Source organism: Lissotriton helveticus, chromosome 3_1 (assembly GCF_964261635.1).
Source record: "Lissotriton helveticus chromosome 3_1, aLisHel1.1, whole genome shotgun sequence".
NCBI classification, from domain to species: domain Eukaryota; kingdom Metazoa; phylum Chordata; class Amphibia; order Caudata; family Salamandridae; genus Lissotriton; species Lissotriton helveticus.
In genome coordinates, this window is record NC_136061.1 from 843199931 (window position 1) to 843220487 (window position 20557).

The 20557-nt window shown below is 48.4% G+C and overlaps 1 protein-coding gene across 8 annotated transcripts in view; it reads left to right on the forward strand.

Annotated features, from left to right (window-relative positions):
- The window catches only part of ZMYM4 (zinc finger MYM-type containing 4), a 1395070-nt gene that overhangs the window by 649273 nt on the left and 725240 nt on the right, over positions 1-20557 (forward strand). For all 8 annotated transcript variants that reach the window (XM_078681133.1, XM_078681129.1, XM_078681130.1 and 5 more), the window contains exon 14: positions 3603-3753. In XM_078681133.1, the coding sequence (XP_078537259.1) occupies positions 3603-3753 (151 nt within the window). The remainder of the gene's footprint in view (positions 1-3602; positions 3754-20557) is intronic.

The following is a 20557-nucleotide window of genomic DNA, read 5'->3' on the forward strand; positions in this document are numbered from 1 at the left end:
CACGTCGAACAGGTGGGTGCTGCAAATCGTCCGAAGGGGCTACTCCCTCCCCTTCGTGGCTACCCCTCCGGCCATGCCACCACAGTACCACTGCGTGTCGGGGGATCACTTGCAACTTCTGCAAGAGGAAGTATCGGCCCTCTTGGCCAAGGGGGCCATTGAGCGCGTTCCTGGGCCAGAAGTAGGGTGTGGTTGTTAGTCCGACTACTTTCTGGTACCCAAGAAGGGCAAAGGGGGCCTGCGCCCTATTTTGGACCTCCGGAGCGTCAACGGCTTCCTCCGGAAGGAGAAGTTCACGATGCTGACTTTGGCTCAGGTCTTAGCTGCCCTGGACCCCGGAGACTGGATGGTAGCGTTGGACTTGCAGGACGCTTACTTTCACATCCCCGTCCTGCTGGCCCACCGGCGTTACCTGCGGTTCACGGTAGGCCCCGAGCCCTTTCAGTTTACCGTGCTCCCCTTTGGCCTTACCAGCACCCCACGGGTGTTCACGAAAGTGATGGCGGTGGTCGCTGCTCATCTGCTCAGGTTAGGGGTTTCAGTCTTCCTCTACCTCGACGACTGGCTGTTGAAGGCGGGCTCGCCCCAGACAGTCGTCAACCACCTCCAGACTACGGCCGACCTCCTGCACTTGCTGGGGTTCTCCATCAACGTGCCGAAGTCACACCTGTGTCCCTCTCAGAAGCTCCTCTTCATCGGAGCAGTTCTAGACTCGGCGCAGTTTCGGGTTTATCCTCCCGAACAGCGGGTTCGGGATATTCAGGCTCTGATTCCGATCTTTCAGCCTTTATCCAGAGTCTCGGTCAGGTTGACGCTGCGGCTACTGGGGCTGATGGCCTCCTGCATCCTTCTGGTGCATCACGCCCGGTGGCGGATTCGGGCTCTGCAGTGGGACCTGAAGTTTCAGTGGGCCCAGCATCAGGGCAACCGGTCTTTATCTCGGAGGGCACTGTGAGACAGTTGCAGTGGTGGCTCACGGACCGCGATTGGGTCAGTGGCAGATCCCTCTCCCTACCCCACCCGGAGCACGTGGTTGTGACGGACGCGTCCCTCCAGGGCTGGGGAGGCCACATGGGAGAGGCGGAGATCAGAGGCCTCTGGTCTCCGGCGGAGTCCCAGCTCCATATCAACTTTTTGGAGCTGCGGGCGATCCATCTAGCACTGAAAGCATTCCTCCCCTCTGTTCGTGGGAGTGTAGTGCAGGTGTTCACGGACAACACCACCGCCATGTGGTACTGCAACAAACAGGGCGGGGTGGGGTCGTGGACCCTATGCCAGGAGGCTCTGCGCCTCTGGCAGTGGCTGGAACATCAGGGTGTGACCCTGGTGGTTCAACACCTGGCAGGTTCTCTGAACGCCAGGGCGGACGAACTCATCCGTCGGTGCATGATGGATCACGAATGGCGTCTGAACTCTGACGTGGCGCAAGGCCTCTTTTAGCAATGGGGAGAGCCTTGATTAGATCTATTCGCCACAGAAGAGAACGCGCAATGTCATCAGTTCTGCATGTTGGAATTTCCAAGGCGGCACTCGCTCGGAGACGCTTTTCGTCGCGAGTGGAGTTGCGGTCTATTGTACGCCTTTCCGCCTATACCACTTCTGCCTAGAGTGCTGGAGAAGATCAGGCGCGACAGGGCCCAGGTTATCCTTGTGGCTCCGGACTGGGCACGAAGATACTGGTATCCCGAGCTACTCAGCATGTCAGTCGATCCCCCGATTCGTCTGCCTCTTCGGGAGGACCTTCTGTCGCAGCAGCAGGGGACGGTTCTCCACCCGAACCTGTCCAGTCTCCACCTACAAGCTTGGAGATTGAGCGGCGGCAGTTGAGGCCATTTGACTTGCCTCCCGAAGTCTGTAATGTCATTCTGGCAGCCAGGCGTCCCTACACAAAGTAGGTATACGCCTGCAGGTGGAACAGATTTGTGGCATGGTGCACAGCAAAGGCTGTGGATCCACTCTCTGCCCCTCTTTCTGGGGTTCTCCTCTTCCTTCTTTCTCTTGCCCAGCAGGGCTCTGCTCTGGGCACTATCAAGGGCTACCTTTCTGCCCTTTCCGCCTTCTTGAGGCTACCTGATCAGCCTTCCTTGTTCAAGTCCCCTATTGTAAATAGGTTTTTGAAGGGCATCACACACATTTTCCCTCCTGTTTCTTTCGTGATGCCCCAGTGGGACTTGAACCTTGTTCTTACTTACCTAATGTGTGCTCCCATTGAGCCGCTCCATAACTGTCCTCTCCGTCTTCTTACTCTGAAGACTGCTTTCCTGGTTGCCAACACCTCTGCCAGGAGAGTGAGTGAGCTCCAGGCTCTTTCTTCCACACCTCCTTTCCTCTCTGTTCATCCGGACAATGTTGTGTTGCGGACAAGACCTTTTTTCCTGCCCAAGGTTGTCACTGCTTTCCACATCGGGCAGTCCATTACGTTGCCCACCTTCTTTCCGCCTCCGCATCCCTCGAAAGAGGAAGAGAGGCTCCACCGTCTGGACCCAAAACGTGCGCTCTCTTACTTTCTAGATCGCACACGCCAGTTCCGGTTGGATGACAAAATCTTTGTTGGTTACGTGGGCGCTAAGAAGGGAAAGGCGGTGCACAAGCGGACCATCTCTCGGTGGATCTTCTTGTCTATCCAGGCATGTTACTCCTTGGCTAAGAAGGAGCCCCCTGTTGGATTGACGGCTCATTCCACTCGGGCCACGGCGACTACCACTACCCTGGGCCAGGGAGTGCCCTTGCAGGACATTTGCCAGGCAGCTACGTGGGCCTCGCTGCACACGTTTGCACGACACTACTACCTGGACAGCCAAGTCCGGAGGGATGGCTTCTTTGGCCGTTCCGTCCTCCAGGACTTTCTGGTGTGATTATTGGTTCGCAGACCCACCACCGGGGTTGGTATTGCTGGGGTATCTATTCTAAGGTAAGGAATCTATCACTAACGTCTCTTTCAGATGCACAAGTTACTACTTGTGTAACGATATATCTGTAAGAGAAATTAGTGATAGATTTCTTACCGACCCACCCATCCTCCCCGTTCTGCGAACCGATATTTAGGGTTAAGGTCATCCCCTTTCAGGGCCCTAGTTTCATGGCACCAGTGTTGGTTCTATCATGGCTCTGCGTATCTGGCGCGGAAAAGCTGTGTATCAGAACTGACGTCAGCGCGCATGGGTGGCGTCTAAGTACTCCGACGTCATTCCGGCGCTAACGACGCCGATGACCGACGCGGAGCCGCGGACGACGCCTGCCGGCGAGCATGGGTATTGCTACGCAAAATTTTCCGGATCCAGTGTGACGCTTGGGGATATTCTAAAGTAAGGAATCTATCACTAACTAATGTCTCTTACAGATATATCGTTACACAAGTAGTAACTTGTGCTATAGGTCTTAAGATTAGGATAGTTTGTAGTGTTGTGGGCTCTGACTGGATTCCCACAACCTGTTTTTTAACTATATTCATTGTTAATTAGTTATTGCTTTGTTTGAATAAGGTGGCTATGATAAGTGTATTATATTCCTGTAATATGGTTGTTCTGTAACTTGCAAATGTTTGCACCTCAAATTCTACCTAATCATCTTTTTAAGAAGTGTCCTTTGTTTTCACCCTGCAGATGGCGAAATGTGACGGTTGTAAGCGACAAGGGAAACTCAGCGAGTCTCTCAAATGGCGAGGGGAGATTAAGCATTTCTGCAATCTGCTGTGTATATTGATATTCTGTAATCATCAGAGTTCATCTGATATGACCCCTCCAAACAATGCAGGTAAAACTTGTGTGCCCCTGAAAAAACAGACTACAATGGGGTGGCTCTAACCAGGTTTCAGCCATCATTATAATTTGTCATCTTTTATGGTCCACTGATAGCAAGTCTCCAGTCAGTCAGTTACTGCAAGTATATATTGGTTTAGAGGATCACTTTTCTGATGTTTGTTATGTATACTGCTTACCGCAGATTCCTCACTTTTAAGTACACTTCCAGGTTCTGCAAACTTAAATGCAGAGCCCCTGTGTGCCTGTAGGTGGTGTCATACCACTTCTCACCAGCATCGTTCTGCTCTGCAAGTGACATGCGGAGCCATATATAAGCACCATCCAAGCGGACTGTATTCCTTTCTGTCGGCGTCACCAGACATAGTTTTAGATCTAACTCTTGTCTCTCACTAGGCAAAATTCTACAAACTACTATGAAATTTGCCTGAAAATTCCAATGTGCAAGGGGCAGTGAGGTCTCCTAAAACTACAATGTAACAAAATTGTAGGGACTGTTGCAAGCACATTTTCGCGATAGAACCCCACCAGATTTGTCTTTTGTGCTTGGGGTCAGACCACGACTCCTTGCCTTTAATGTCTGCACCTTGATGATAGCCAAGGGCATTTGTGATTGTGGATTTAAGCTGTATGCCCCCAAACACTGGCAAAATCCATTGCGGCCTACCAATGTAAAGGTCCCATTCCGAAAGTCTTTCCCGCAGCAAATCTTTGTCACTGTTGAAGTCCTCTGGAAAGCCCAAAAAGAAGTGCAAAAAGCCCAAGTAGTTCTCTGCCCCTTGTGAGAAAGTGAGTTTCTGTTGCAGTACCCCCACTTTTTTGCCTGATACCTGATGCACTTTTCTTTGATGTGCTCTGGGTCCCTGCCAGTCAGATGCCAGGGCTTGTGTTCCTTCCCTAAAAACTGGACAAAGCCTAAACCCAATTGGCATCTCTGGCCACATATCCCCCCCCTAGTAAATGGTACCCTAGGTGCCCAGGTCATTGTGACGATAGAAGACCCCTAAGGGCTGCAGCACTTATTGTGCCACCCTTGGGGGCCCTGTACCCTGAAACACACACACTGCCCTTGCAGGCTGAGTGTCCTGGTGCAGAACTAAACAAAGAGTCGACATGGCACACATCCCTGTGTGCCATGCCCACAAACCCACTGCCCTGGCATACATCCGCCACCCCTTTAGCTGGGTGCTCTATGCCAGTGGTGTGGGCACAGGTGCATGAGCCCTGTGGCCCTACAGTACCCAGGGCCATTCCTGGGCACTTTAAGTGCAGTGGTGCCATTAAGAGTATATGGTGCTGGGAGGTTGTCATCACGAACTCCACAGCACCATATGGCTACACTGAAGGCAGATATCAAACTTCTCAGCACATTAAATCCACACCGATGTCAGTGTGGGATTGAATGTAAAATACACTACAGAGGGCATCTTAGAGATGCCCCCTGAAACCTAACCTACAATCCACGTCTTGTCTGAGAGGCTGTCTCAGCTGCCACAAAGCAGACATGTTGCTGGACCCCTGGGTCGAGAGCTCCAGCTCTCCTTGGCCTGCAACAATGCACATCCTGGGACGAGGTGCCAAGCCTCTTCCCCCAGGATGGGCAGGGGATGCTTCAAAGGCATTCCGCCTTTGTGAGCTTCTCCAGACCACTTGCTGTACTCAGCAACTGGCCCCCACCAGTTCTGACCCCCACTCTGGTGGGAAACCGTCAGAAAGGGGGGTGTGTCGGCTTGTGCCAACTCCACCCCTCAGGTGGGAGAGGCGAGGTGATGCACGACCTCGGGCTCCGGCCATCTTGAAGATGGGGAGCCCTGCCCAATCACAGCTAGGCTCCTGCCCCCTCCTACAGGAGAGGAGCAGGCTAGGGGGTGTACCCACCCCAGGACAGGGACCCATTGGTCCCTGCCCTTGCCCGACCTGTAACACCCCGACATTTAGTATTTAGGGGCACCCTGAACCACCTTCCACAGATCCAGATTCCGAAACAAGAAAGAAGAACAAGAAACAAGAAGACCTGCCATGCAGCTGCTAAAAATAGGAGGACACCAACTGATTTGGCCCCAGCCCTACCGGCCGGTCGACCCTCGAACCTGCTCCTGCTAAACCCCGGCGTCTCCAGTGGTCAGCAACCTCAAAAATGCCGGAGGACCTGACTGCCTTGTGACTCTGACTCCCTGGGTCTCCCACGAGCAGTGGTACTGCTCAAAGTAACAAGCCCTGGCATCAGCCCGGAACTGCAAACCCTGCACACTCTGCACCCGCCAAGCCTGGCATGTGCCGGAGTGAATCAAGACCCTGAAGATGTCCCATCGGCGATTCTGACTTGGAATCCAGTGCCCAAGGCCCTTCCTCGAAGACCCCGTCGACGCCTGCAGCCTCAGGACAAGGGACCCTGACGACCGCGACCAGCAGGAGGTAAGATTTCCTGACATCGAAAGACACCCCTGCACCCGGCGCCCCATGGCCCCCTGTGCCCAACTCCTGGGTGCCTACCTATCCTCTAAGATCCCAACTTACCCCTCGAAGTGTTGATCGCTCCAGAAGATCCTCCGTCCTCGAGCCTGCAGCCTTTGTTCCCTTTTCAAGATCCTCAATTAATAACATTGAGCGCTCGATGGCTCAAAAGCACCCTGCACCCAGCCGCCCAAGTTCCCCTGGCAGTGCAACCTGTACCCTATCCTACTTACCCATTTGCCCTGAGCAAGTGACCAGGAGCCCAGCTCCCACAGCCGTGTGGCCTGCTAGCCAGCAGCCACCAACCGAAGGCCCCCTGCCCCTCATTGGATAACATTGGGACTAACTACCTCTGCACCTGGCCGCCCCTGTGCCGCTGAGGGTTTACCAACTGTACCTACCTGACCCTGGGGGACCCCTGAGTGTATGGTCAGAACCTTAACTTCACCAGTCGAGTACTCACATGAAAACGGATGACTCACTTTCCTGCCATAGGATAACATTGACTGGTTTGACTCGAAAAATCTTCTAAGTGTGAAGTTTTGAAACTTTAAAATATTCATATAAAACCAGCCAAATAACGAATTCCGAAGTACTCACCTGCGAGGCCAGTACTGTACCTTGTAGCCCAGTACTGAACCGCAACAGTAATCCTTACCGGGGTTACTAGTAACCTGAATTTTCTCCATAGGAATCCAGTGTCTACTTGTGAAAACTTGAAATATTTCTTAAAAATCGTACCAACTACTGAAACGTAATTGCTTACCTGTTTTGCGAAGAGACCCCGGTGCTGGACCGAGGAGCCCAGTCCTGGATTACAAAAGTAAGTAGAACCTATATTTCCTGTAACTTGAATTTTCTTCCATTGGATAACATTGCCAGATTTTAATTGAAAAGTTTCCAAGTGTGAACTTTTAAAATAGCTTTATATTTCTTAAAAATCAGTGCAATAGCCACATCGTTTTTGCTAAACTGTTTTCAGCTTAGACCCCAAGACTGAATCTTGGATCCAGTCCTGGGATTACAAAAGTAATTGATAAAGTAACCAGCTGCATTCATGTAGAAGAACCCATTGAGCTCAATGCTAAATTGTGTTTAGAATTGTGTTGCCTACTGCAACCCCTGTACCTATTGTGTTTACCAAGTTTATTGCCTTTCTGCAAGGTGCTCATCTGAGACCTCTCATATTGAGAAAAGTATATTTTGATACCTTTTGGTTCTAAAAATAAAACTATCTTTTGATATACAAATAATTGGCCTGGAAATCAGTCCTTGAGTGTGTGAAACCTTTTGCTGACTGAGTGAGTACAACAAATGCCTTAAACTGTCCTCTGGTACTGCCTTACTGCTCGACCAAGCTACCACTTTAGAGAGGTAAGGTCAGACCTGACTTGAACCTCTGTAATACCTCTGGGGTTTGTGGCCTCTATACACACTGTACCTTACGTTGGTCCAGTATATATAGAGCCCCTTTCTCACACCCCTTCATGTCACACTTGAATTCCTGGAAAGTGTGACATATTAAATGTACTTCTAGGTCTTGTTGCTGAAATCTCTCTCCTTTGGAGATGATTCTGTTGATTGCCCCAGGCCAACCTGACTTTTTGGGGCGTTTGGCGACACTGCCTCAAATTTCAGCAGTACCATGATGTCATGTTGCGCCTATATGACCTGCAGCCGTGTACCTCTGACGTGCTTTGGACTCCAAGGAACCACAAGGACATCCGACCGGACTCTACTGCCAAATCTGCCCTCTATGCCAGTTGTAATGTCCTGGACCATTTTAGGTCCCACGCTGTCTTTGAAGCGGACCTCTGTCCTGGTGCCACAAACCCCGACGGCCTTCAGAGCATTGATTCCAATGTCTACTCCTATTGATGGCAAGGGACAGCCTATACTGTTCTCTTACTCTGCGCTGACTCCACTTCAACACTGATCACTGCTGTTCCTGCTTTCTCTGGCTGCAGTCTTCCAGCAACCCATCATACATTGTCATCTTGCCCTTCAAGAAGGGCTTAGATTATTACAAATGTGTTCCTGTTTAACAAAGATCACTATTATGAATGAGATTAGTAGCTCAACCATACACTGAGGACAACTGGTATGATGGGCTACAAGATGCTGGTGGACTAGATGCCTGTTCAGGTACTGGGCTGGTCTGTCCCCCTGGTACTGCTACTGATAAAAGTGCCTTCTTCACACTTGTGACACAAAGGTACTTGAGTACTTTGACCTCCAATTGCCTATTGTGGAGGAGAACACTGATGTACTCACAGAAGTCCTCTTGCCCAGACAGACCGCTATAGACCCCTATTGCCTTTAAATGAGGCCCTGTCGCGCAGCCTTCTAGGGACACGGGCAACACCATGTTCCAGAACACCGGTAAATAGGCTAATAGTGTGGTGCCATCATCTTTTGTCCAGTTTTGTGCCAGGGCGGGAGCCAACCACTCCCTGAACTGGTTTCAACTGGAGTGTGCAAGCAGGGCTTCACATGTGCCCTTCAGAGCAGTCTAGTGATGCTGGCGAAGGGCCCCCACCCTGCCCCAATACACTTAAGTCGTGTCAGGGTGGTAGTCACACCTCACTGTGTGACAGGAAACCTATTGTCCTGCCTTCCCCTGCTCGAGCTTGGCTCTGCAGCAAGAGGGCGGAATCGTGTCTCTGGTCGGCAGTAGCCATAGTTTGCTGTCCAGGCCAGAAGATTGGTACCTGGAGCGCTGACGGCCTCCCGGAGCAGCTTTACAGTGCATGGAATCATACCGTTCAGGAGTATGCTTCCAAAATGTTTGATACAAACACAACAGGGTTAATTACAGCCAGTTTAGAGATAGCCATTGCGTAATGGTGCATGGCCATACACGGCCATGCTGATGCACTTACAGCTGGGAGAATATACTCTGAGGGTCGTAGGGGTGTTACTGCTCATGCAGGGGCACCCTCACACCTAGAACCAGCACCCTGCCTTCAGAATTGAAAAGCCTGCCTTAGGGGTGTCTTACAGAGTTTACGTGCAGTGACCTCAGATATAGGGAAACCTATATCTGTCGTAAGTGATGCTAGCACCAGCTTACAAAGGCTGCAATGGCAGGTCTGTAGTCATAATTTGAGTGGTCTCTCCTGGGTGGCATAATGCATCCTTCAGCCATGGGAGACCCTTGGTGTACCTGTTCACTGGGTACCTTAGTACCATATACTCTGTACTTACAAGGGTACACCACTAGCCAATCAGGAGTGTACCCAAGTACTCACCATGTCCAATTTAAGGAAGAAGTCCAGAAACTGGCGTCCTGATTAACAGGATCCCAGTCAGACTGGTCAGTAAAACATAATGACACCAACAAAAAGTGGGGGTGACCATGAAAACAAATCCTACTTTCCTACACAATGGAATAGAGAATAAAAGCGCCTCTAAGCATTAGGGGAAAGCATGTTCTCCAGTATTGGGGTGTCTTTCATAGATTCACATGCTTGAATCATTCCGCTTCATCGATTCATCGATTCTCATATATATATATATATATATATATATATATTATAACAATAGCATAGCTAAACATTCCATTGGAAGTATAGTAGCATAGCAATCAATAGGGAAAAACTTGTCACTTTATTAGCTCATCCAAGTCATTAGATATAGTCCCTACTCCAGCCTATCAGGCTTCTGCACCCTCTAGAACTTTCTCCCCCGAGGCTCAGACCCTCAGATTTTCTAGCACAAGAGTGACCTAATAGTCAAGTAAATAAGGAGAACCTATGAGGGGAGGTGGGTGGGTTGCATATGAATCTATGAAAGACACCAATTCTGGAGAACCACAGTTCTGATAGATAAATCTGCCGTGTGGATTCCTCACCTTGTGAATATCCCCTTGCATCAGCAACATTCAGAAATTCTTTTCGTAGCCTCGCGCCGATGTGGATTCGGACGTCATAGAGACACGACATCGCTCGCGACTCCGCTGACGTCACCGACGCCTATAATAGGCCCACGCCGGCGTGATGACATCAGTTCCTTTTTTTCGGCGGCGTCGACGCTAACGGTTATCGGGAATCTTAGTAGCCAACTGGTACTTTGTTGACTTTTTGTTTCTATTTTCTGATTCTTTGTATCCTGTCTCTTCGACGATGTCTACAAAGAAGACCGGCTTCAAACCCTGCAGGGAATGCGGGAAAATTATGTCTATTACCGACCCGCACGATGACTGCATCTGGTGCTTTAGCTCCGACCACGACGTTGATGGTTGTTCCTCTTGTCGAAAGATGAACCCGAAAGCCCTGAGGGAAAGAGAGACCAAACTCCTGGTGGCAAAATTGAAAGCTGGTAAAGGAAAATAGAAGTCTTGTTCTCGAAAGGCAAGGTCGAAGGCGAGGTCTAGATCTCGAGAGGAGTCATCTTCGAGGTCCGCTTCGGATCATACTTCGAAGTCGAAGAAGAAACATAAGAAGAGGAGACATGAGTCCTGACGTCGTTCCGGTAAGGAGTCGGACTCGAGGTCGAGGTCACCGAAGAAGGTACGTTCTGAGGTGGTTACTCTGGATGTCTCTGAACCAGAAGGTGAGGCCTCACCTTCGGAGTCGCGTGTTCAGTCACCGACGCCGGCTTCGAATCCGGCTCCGGCGCCGTCCTCTGCCCGAGATGAAGAAGAGGTTCAAGTGGATGTGGATTCCGCGCCTGCCGAAGATCCGAATCCTCCACAAGACCAGCCTGAGGGTTTCCAACCACCATTTCCAACCCCAGGCCAAGATCCATCAGCGTTTCTTAATGCTATGTAAGATGTCTTTTCAAGGGCATGGTACCCCTCTGGCGCACCTTCTGGTCCCATGGGTCCACTGGCTTTCAATCTAGGAGTCCCTCACTCCTATCCTCCTGCTCCATTTATGCCTTATATGCCAGCCCTGACGCCGCCTTGGCAATTTCCGGCTCCACCGAGGCCGTCGACGCCGGTTCAGACGTCACCCGCTCCAGAGCGACCTCAAGAGCATCCGACTAAACCTTCGAATTCGATACCGACGTCTATCCCGACTCCGTCGGAGCTGTTGGTGGATCCGGCTGCGAGGCATGTGAAGGAGAGGTCCAGGAGGGAGGCCCAACGCCTTTTGGAAGAAAGATGGTATATAGAATCTCATCCTGATATGGAAGAAGGTGAATTGGATGAAGATAGTTTTGATGAACTGGCTGATGCTAGTAGCCTGGATTTCTCCCAGGAGTGGGAGTTGCCTTCAGGCTCTGATACACCTTCTAAAGATGTCCAACCTTACCATATGGTTATGAGGAAGGCGGCAAATCTTCTTTAGTTAACTTTACCTACAGTGGAATTTAAATCCAATCTTCTGACTGAGGTTTTACATTCTCCTAGTTCTGTATTAAAACCACTACTTCCATTTAATGACGCCTTGACAGAGCCTATTTTGGAAGTGTGGAAGAAACCACTGTCTGCTCCTGCAGTTTCCAAGAGTGTGGCAAGAAGGTACAGGGTTGCACCTGAAGACCCTGCTTTTTTGACTTCTCATCCTTCACCAGAGAGCCTAGTCATTCAAGCAGCTTGCTCTATAAAGAATGTAAGTGCCTTTCCCCAGGTTCCTTGTAAAAAGGAAGCAAAGGAAAAAGATCAGGTTGCTAAAAAGACCTTCTCCTCTGCAAGCATGGCATTGAAGTCGACTAATGCCACTTGTCTGTTGGGGAGATATGTGCATGCCCTTATGGATTCTTTACGTTTTCTAACTCCTAAGGTTCCTGATGCCAACAGGAAGGATTTTGAAGAGGTGATCTCAGATGCTCAGGCAGCGGCTCGCCAAGTTATACAAAGTGGTCTGGACACTGCAGACTCTGTGGCGCGTATCATGGGCACTGCTGTCGTCACTAGAAGATCAGCTTGGCTGAAATCCTCAGACTTTTCAGCAGATGTTCAGGCGACTTTATTAGATCTTCCTTTTGATGGGTCTGGCCTCGTTAGGAAGAAGGCTGATGCAGCCCTTGAGAGATTTAAAGACAGTAAAGCAACTGCTAAATCTTTAGGTCTTCAGATAAGGAGCTCTTCGACCAACAAGAGATTCAGGGGTTTTGGTCGCTCTTCCTTTCGGAATTACCGACAAGGTCAGCAGCAGCAGCAGCAACACAATTCCGTGTAAGGTCATACAGGGGAAAGCAAAGAGTGCGTCCTCGTGGACGTCAGGCGTCTTCCTCCTCCACTTCCTCCAACACCCCCCTGCCTCTGAAAAGCAGTCCTAGATCCGCCATTCAGGATCATGTGGGTCCGGTGGGGGTCGGCTTGCCCATTTTCTACAAGATTGGGAATCGGTTACATCAGATCTTTGGGTTCTCAATCTTGTAGAAAATGGGTATGCCCTTCCCTTTCGGGAATTCCCTCCCAATTACCCGCCTTGCCAAGGTTTTTGCACCGAGGAACATCTGTTACTTCTGCAGGAGGAAGTGCAGACTCTTTTAAGAAAGGGTGTGATAGAGGTGGTTCCACAGCAGGAAAAGGGTCAGGGATGCTACTCCCGGTATTTCCTGATACCCAAGAATGATGGCAGACTTCGTCCAATCCTGGATCTCAGGATCTTGAATCTCTATCTGAAACAGGAGAAATTCAAGATGCTCACCCTTGCTCAGGTTCTTCAAGCGCTCCTAGAAGAAGACTGGATGGTGTCACTCGACTTGCAGGATGCGTATTTTCACATCCCAATCCTGAAGTCGCACAGGAAGTATCTCCGTTTTACGGTGGGATCGCAGCACTATCAGTTCGCGGTCCTTCCGTTTGGACTTACTACTACGCCTCGAGTCTTCACCATGGTGATGGCAGTGGTGGCGGCGCATCTCAGAAGGTCAGGGATTCCAGTATTCCCTTATTTGGACGACTGGCTGATCAAAGCAGAGTCGTCAGAGAGAGTGCTCTATCATCTGTGAGAGACAACCCACTTGTTGTACAGGTTGGGTTTTTCGATAAATGTACCCAAGTCTCACCTAGTGTCTTCCCAGCGCAACCTGTTCATAGGTGCTGTGCTGGACACAACTGTATGTCACGCATTCCCTCCTCCTCAAAGGATACGCGACATACAGGAAATGATTCCTTTCTGTAGTAGGGGATCTCTGTGTATAGTCATAATCTAGTGAATAGTCCCGCTCATGTGCGTGGACCCCGGCAATCAAAAATAATCTCTTAAATTGTCAAAAAATGCAGAACTGCAAAGACACTTAAGAGAGAATTTAAAGACAAATAATGCCGCCTATATCCACAGGCTATACTGTCCAGTACTTCAACTAGAAATTCCACCAAATACAACCACACAAACAGCACAGCCTGCCCAGTTTCTTCTACAGAAAAACTTGCCTCTACCAGTAAAAGCCTCTGGAATGATAGAGAGGAAGGCATGGACAGACAAGCCCCATACGCTGCCATTATGTGGCTTAAATAAGATACTGTGCCTTTAAGAGAACTTTCAAGAACTTCTCCCAGTATCCCAGAATGCACTGCAGGTCCCTTTTACTTTCTGTTCTTTTTTTGGCGGGCGTTTATCACTATTACAGAGATACCCCTACTACAGAACTGGAGTTACAGGACAGAAACTACTACTCCTTCTGTAGTAGGGGATCTCTGTGTATAGTCATAATCTAGTGAATAGAATGGCAAGCCCATCCCCACACCAAAGCGGCGGTGGAGAAAAGAGAAATAACACCACTATTGTGCGAACAGATTTCGCAGCGAAGCCTCCCATACCTTTGATTCCTCGAGTACTGAGGAAGATTCGCCAAGACCGGGCCCAAGTCATATTGGTCGCCCCGGACTGGCCAAGAAGGGTGTGGTATACAGATCATCTCCACCTCTCCTCTCACCCGCCGCTCCGTCTCCCTCTCAGGGCAGACCTCCTCTCTCAGATGGAGGGGCAGGTTCTACACCCCCACCTCCAGACATTACACCTTCATGCCTGGAGATTTAACGGGGCAACCTGAATTCCTTTTCTCTCCCGCCTGACGTGGTGGATGTCATCTTGTCAGCCAGGCGTGAATCCACTAAGTCCATCTATTCTTTTAGATGGTCAAAATTTGTCACTTGGTGTGGAGGAAAATCTATTGTCCCTTTGAAAGCCCATTTGTCTGATGTTCTCCAGTTTGCCCTTTCTCTGGCACAGCAAGGGCTTGCTGTTGCCACAGTTAAGGGCTATCTTTCTGCGCTGTCGGCATTTCTCTGTTTGCCTGATCAGCCATCTCTTTTCAAATCTCCTGTGGTTTTAAGGTTTTTAAAGGGTCTCACAAATATGTTCCCTCCTGTTTGTTTTATTGTGCCTCAGTGGGACTTCAATCTTGTCTTGACCTTTTTGATGGGTGCTCCCTTTGAGCCTCTTCCCAAATGTCCTACGAGGCTTTTGACTCTTAAAACAGTCTTCCTCGTTGCAATAACCTCGGCAAGGAGGGTAAGTGAGCTTCAAGCTCTTAGTTACAAGCCCCCATTCTTGACCATTCATGCTGATCGAATGGTTCTTAGGACCAGGGCTGCTTTTCTCCCAAAGGTGATTACTCCTTTCCACCTTGGTCAATCCATTACCCTCCCTACCTTTTATCCTCCCCACACCCTTCCAAGGAGGAGGAGGTGTTGCACCGTCTGGACCCCAAGAGGGCGGTGTCCTTTTACTTGGACAGATCTAAAGACTATCGTTTGGATGACCAGCTCTTCATTGGGTTTGCTGGCTGCAAAAGAGGAAGAGCGGTCCTTAAAAGAACTTTATCAAGATGGATCGTTCTCTGTATAAAGATCTGCTACTCTTTGGCCGATAAGGAACCACCAGAGGGTATAAGGGCTCATTCTACAAGAGCTAAGTCTTCAACCTCAGCATTGGCTAGAGGTCTTCCTGTTGAGGATATTTGTAGGGCGGCAACTTGGTCTTCCCTCCACACTTTCGCGAAGCATTACTGCTTGGATTCTGAAGTGAGGAAGGACGGCCACTTTGCACGCTCTGTCCTCCATTATTTTCTGGTTAAGAAGAGTGGACGCCCTCCTCCGGGAGTGGGGACTGCTGTGGGACTCTATTCACAAGGTGAGGAATCCACACGGCAGATGTATCTATCAGAAGAACAAGTTACTTACCTTCGGTAACGCTTTTTCTGGTAGATACAGTATCTGCCTGTGGATTCCTCACTGACCCACCTGCCTCCCCGTTGTCCACTCTTCTATACCAGAGTTTCTGTAATGTATTTATTTTATTGTCAAGGAGTTGTTTATTTCAAATGTTTTATTGCATTTGCTTCACATTGTGTGTGTTACCTTGATATTTGTACTGCGTATACTGTGTATATGTCTGCTGTCATTGGTCCGTCCGTGTGCCACGAAGGCACGGAAAAAAGGGCGGAACTGATGTCATCACGCCGGCGCGGGCCTATTATAGGCGTCGGCGACGTCAGCGGAGTCGCGAGCGATGTCGTGTCTCTATGACGTCCGAATCATTTTTGGTCATTTCCAAAGAAGGCACCACTCAACTCGACTCAATACAACCTTGTGACTGGTCAGACCACCATATTATCACATTCCTCATCAAGGAAAAAGTCAAACTCATCCTGGTGCAATACGCCATGCCCAAGGTCTGGAAAAGAGACATGAGGAAACTCAATCCAAACTCTCTACCCCCCAACATCTGCAATCTCCTACTCCCCCCTACCGACACTTCTGACGTTCAGGTCCTAACTGACCACTATCTCAACTCCATGGCCACAATAATCAATGAGGCCGCTCCAATGCAATTGAACAGAGTATCCACTAAGATATCCAACCCCTGGTACAACGGGAGTCTCAATGAAGAGAGACGGGCTATGCGATTGGCAGAGCGTACCTGGAGATCAATTCCCTCGACATTGCATCTCAAAACTCTTAAGAAAAAGAGAAATGCATACTTCAGGAAAATAAAACGCTCAAAGTCAGAGTTCTTCAGAATCCAGCTAGACCAAGCAAAAAAACGTCCAAGTAAATTGTTCGAACTAATCCGATCTCAATCTAAGGAACAACCCCCAGCTGTCGACATTATCAGCACTACCCCTTCTTGTGAAGATTTTGCAGCTTTCTTTAACAATAAAACTGACAACATAAGGAGCGACCTCCTCAATGACGCAAGCCTGTACTCAATACCCAACTGCATAACACCCATTAAACTAAAAAACAATGCGACATGGTCATCCTTTGACACCTACTCTGAAGAAGAAATTGGCAGAATACTCAGCACCCTAAAACCATCCAATCACCTCACGGACCCTCTTCCTGCTAACGCCGTAAAAGACTTCATCCCTCTGCTACTCCCACTCTGGACTAAAATTATCAATAGTTCACTACAACAAGGAACCATCCCGGACTCCCTCAAAGTTGGACAAGTTACACCTTTACTGAAGAAACCAACAGCCGACCCCACTGATCTAAACAACTACCGTCCGATTACCAACATTCCCACTCTTGCCAAGCTGCTAGAAAAATGTGTCCAACTGCAAATGACAAAGCACATAGAACAGTTTGCTCTCCTCAACCCACACCAATCAGGCTTCCGAGCAGGGCACAGTACTGAAACCGCTATGACTCACATTATTGACGACGCCATCCAAATCTTAGATCAAAACAATACCTGCCTCCTCATCCTTCTTGATCTCTCTTCAGCATTCGACACAGTGAAACATGAGAGCTTACTCGAACTCCTAAAATCAAGAATGGGCCTCTCTGGGACTGTGCTTCGTTGGTTCACTTCCTTTCTACACAACAGGTCTCAAAAATTCAAGAGCAAAAACCTAATGTCTTCCCCAGTACCGGTATCGTTAGGCGTCCCTCAAGGATCCTGCCTATCCCCTACCTTGTTCAACCTAGTTATGGAACCTCTCACCACTCTGCTACAAGCATCCAATGTACACTTTCACATGTACGCCGATGACACTCAAATATACCTCAAGTTACAATCCCCCAAAGACATCCTGAGTCTGAATTCAACGATCAGAAGCACCCAATCTTGGTTGGCTGACAACCACCTCAAACTCAATGCTATGAAGACTGAGTTCCTCCTAATCTCACCTCCCACGAAAATATCTTCCGCACAAACATGGCTTAAGCACCTAACAGCACTCAATGTCCAACCGACCATCGTGGACTCAGCTAAATCCCTAGGCATAACACTAGACACCAACCTCAACATGCAGCAGCATATCAGCAAGGCTACTAAGGGGGCGAACTTCCAAATAAACACCTTGAGAAAACTGAAACCCTTCCTCCCAGCAAAAGACTTCCAAACAGCAGTACAAGCTTTAGTCATCCCTCGCATAGACTATGGCAGCGTGGCCCTCTGCGGCCTCCCCCTAACGACAACTGCACCCCTAAGAGCGTCACTAAATGCGGCTGCAAGACTCATCACTGGATCAAAAAAGCATTCGCATATCTCTCCTGACTTCAAAGCCTTGAACTGGCTGCCTCTGGAAGCCAGAATACAGCTGAAAATTGCCTGCATGACGCACAAGGCTATACACTTGAAATCACCCAGCTACCTCACTCATAAGTTGACAATCTCTGGTGGGTCCAGAACTACCAGGAGCACGAACAATCTTCTGCTGAAACCGCGAAGATTCCGGAAGGAAAAAACATACAAACGCTCCTTCTCTGGTATGGCGCCCAGGATCTGGAACGCACTTCCTCCTGAAACGAGGCTCATCTCTTCCTCCCTTCTTTTTAAGAAAGAAGTCAAAAGTATCCTTATGGCTAAATACACTTGAACAAATTCGTTTGACTTTCATCAAGAACAGTATTAACAGTATTGTGTTATGATATTGCCTATATATTCTTATGCACGTGTGCTTTGACGTATTTTAGTCCTTCTTTATTTTTTACAGCGTTTTTGATGGCCTTCGCTCCAACTATGCACGGCTACCTCATACCTGTACTATGCGTACTATACGTACTATTTTTTATAATAATATTACTCTATTATTTACAGCGTGTTGATGGCCTACGCTCCAACTATGCCTGCTACCTCATACCTGTACTTTACGTTATATTGGTACTATGTTATATACTATATTGGTGCTATTGTACATGAATTGTTGATGGCCTACGCTCCAACTATGCCTGCTACCTCATACCTGTACTGTACGTTATATTGGTACTATGTTATATACTATTTTGGTGCTATGTACATGATCTTGTTGATCTACCTCCCTACTATGCCCCCTTGTTCCCCTACCCTCCACCTGCCTTTGTAAAGCGCTCTGTTATCTGCAAAGATCTTGTTCGCGCTATATAAAACTCTCAAAATAAATAAATAAATAATGTTCTTCTCCAGTATTGGGATGTCTTTCATAGATTCACATGTTTGAATCCAAGTAGATAGCAGTAATTCCAAAAATGCACATAACAAGTTATATATCACCATAGTAATATATATATATATATATATATATATCTCCAAGTACATATTTAAATATATGTATGTATACATACATGTATGTGGAAATATACATCACAATATACATTCTGTGTAGGAGGAGGAAAGAAACAGAGGCTCACCTTATTTAAAAAGATTACGTAGCACTGCTTGCCCCACGGCGGTTTCCCCATTGTCTGCAGTTTCCAGACAGTAATTCTTGGTAAAGGTGTGTCTGCTTAACTATGTTGCAGCTCTACAAATTTGGTGAAGAGGCACACCGGCAAAAAGTGCAGCCGAAGAGGAGACTGCTCTGGTAGAGTGAGCGTCTTTCCCGCTTGATGGTGACAAAAGGAAATTGTACTAGATATCAGTCTAGCGATAGTCTATTTGGTTACTGGATGTCCTTTACGCATCATGCCGTAAGCAACAAATAGCTGATCAGTTTTTCGAACAGGTGCTGTCTTTTGCAGATATTTTAAAAACCTTTTGACATCTAAAGAGTGTAAAGCTCTTTCGGCTTGGGACTGAGGATTAGGGAAAAAAGTGTTTAAGATGACAGGCTCATTTAAGTGGAAATCAGAAGGCACCTTTGGGATAAATGACGGGTTAGTGCAGAGTACCACTGAGTCTTCTGTGAATTGCAGACAGGTGGTTTAATAGTAAAAGCCTGTATGTCGCCGACTCGTCGAGCTGACGTAAGAGCCAAAAGCAATGAAGTCTTCCAAGAGATAAATTTAAGCGCGGCCCTATGAATGTGTTGAAATGGGAACTTCGTGAGTTGAGCCAACACAGTGTTTAAATGGCAAGAAGGAAAAGGGTGTCGTATTGGCTGGAACATCCGGAATAAACCCTTGAAGAATTGTATTATTCTAGAAGAATAAAGAGAATTGGAACCATCTTGTCGAAACCTGGAAATTGCAGCCAGGAAAACTTTAAGGGTAGCATGAGAACCCAGATTTTGCTAATGGCAAGAAAAAAGGCAAACGTTGCTCTGGCGGAGTATAAAGCAGGTGAACATTTGAAGCTTTACACCAAAGGCAAAACAGTTTCCACTTAAGTTTGTAGGTCTTGATAGTGGAAAGAGCCCTGGCATTAGCCAGGACCTCCCTGCAGTCTGTAGGATTCACTAAGTTGGCAAACTCATAGTGTTCAGGGGCCAGGCCGCCAATTTCAGAGATGCCGGATACGGTTGGCAGACTTGCCCCATGTCCGTTATGAGAAGATCCGGAAATGGACGAACTACTATCGGATCGCCCTCCGACAGAAGGAGTAGCTCTGAAAACCAAATTTGGTAGGCCACCTGGGGGCTATTAGAAGAATGCAACATGGCTCCCTCTGCATCTTCCGATGCACCTTTGGGACTAGAGGAATCGGCGGAAAAGCATAAGCATAAATTCTTGACCAATTCATCGAAAAAGCATTCCCGCACGACCCTTATTGGTGAAGCCAGCTTGCGTAAAATTGGCATTTGCGGTTCTGACTAGTCACAAATAGGTCTAGATTAGGCCGTCCACACCCCTGAAAGATGCTGTCCAGCGTTGGCTGAAGAAGTTCCCACTCGTGGTTGAATGAGATTGACCTGCTCAGGGAGTCCGCCAGAGCGTTGGACACTCCCGGAACATGAACTGCTGATAAAGTTATTTGATATTGAATCTCCCAGTTCCAGATCTGCTGTGCTTTTAGGGAGAGCAAAGTGGATCTTGTGCCCCCTTGTTTGTTCACATAATGCATGCTTGTAGTGTTGTTCGTCCGGATCAACACTGAAGCACCTTGGAGAAGGGTGCGAAAAGATTGTAACACCAGGAATATTGCCAGTAACTCCAGAAGGTTTATGTGCCAAGTTCATTGCAGAGCATTCCCTTTGCCCTTGATTGTGAGGCCTTGACAATAGAAACCTGCAACCTTTTGTAATTTTGGAACAACTTTGATCACTCCTTTTTGTAACATGACTTTGATTTGGCATAAGAG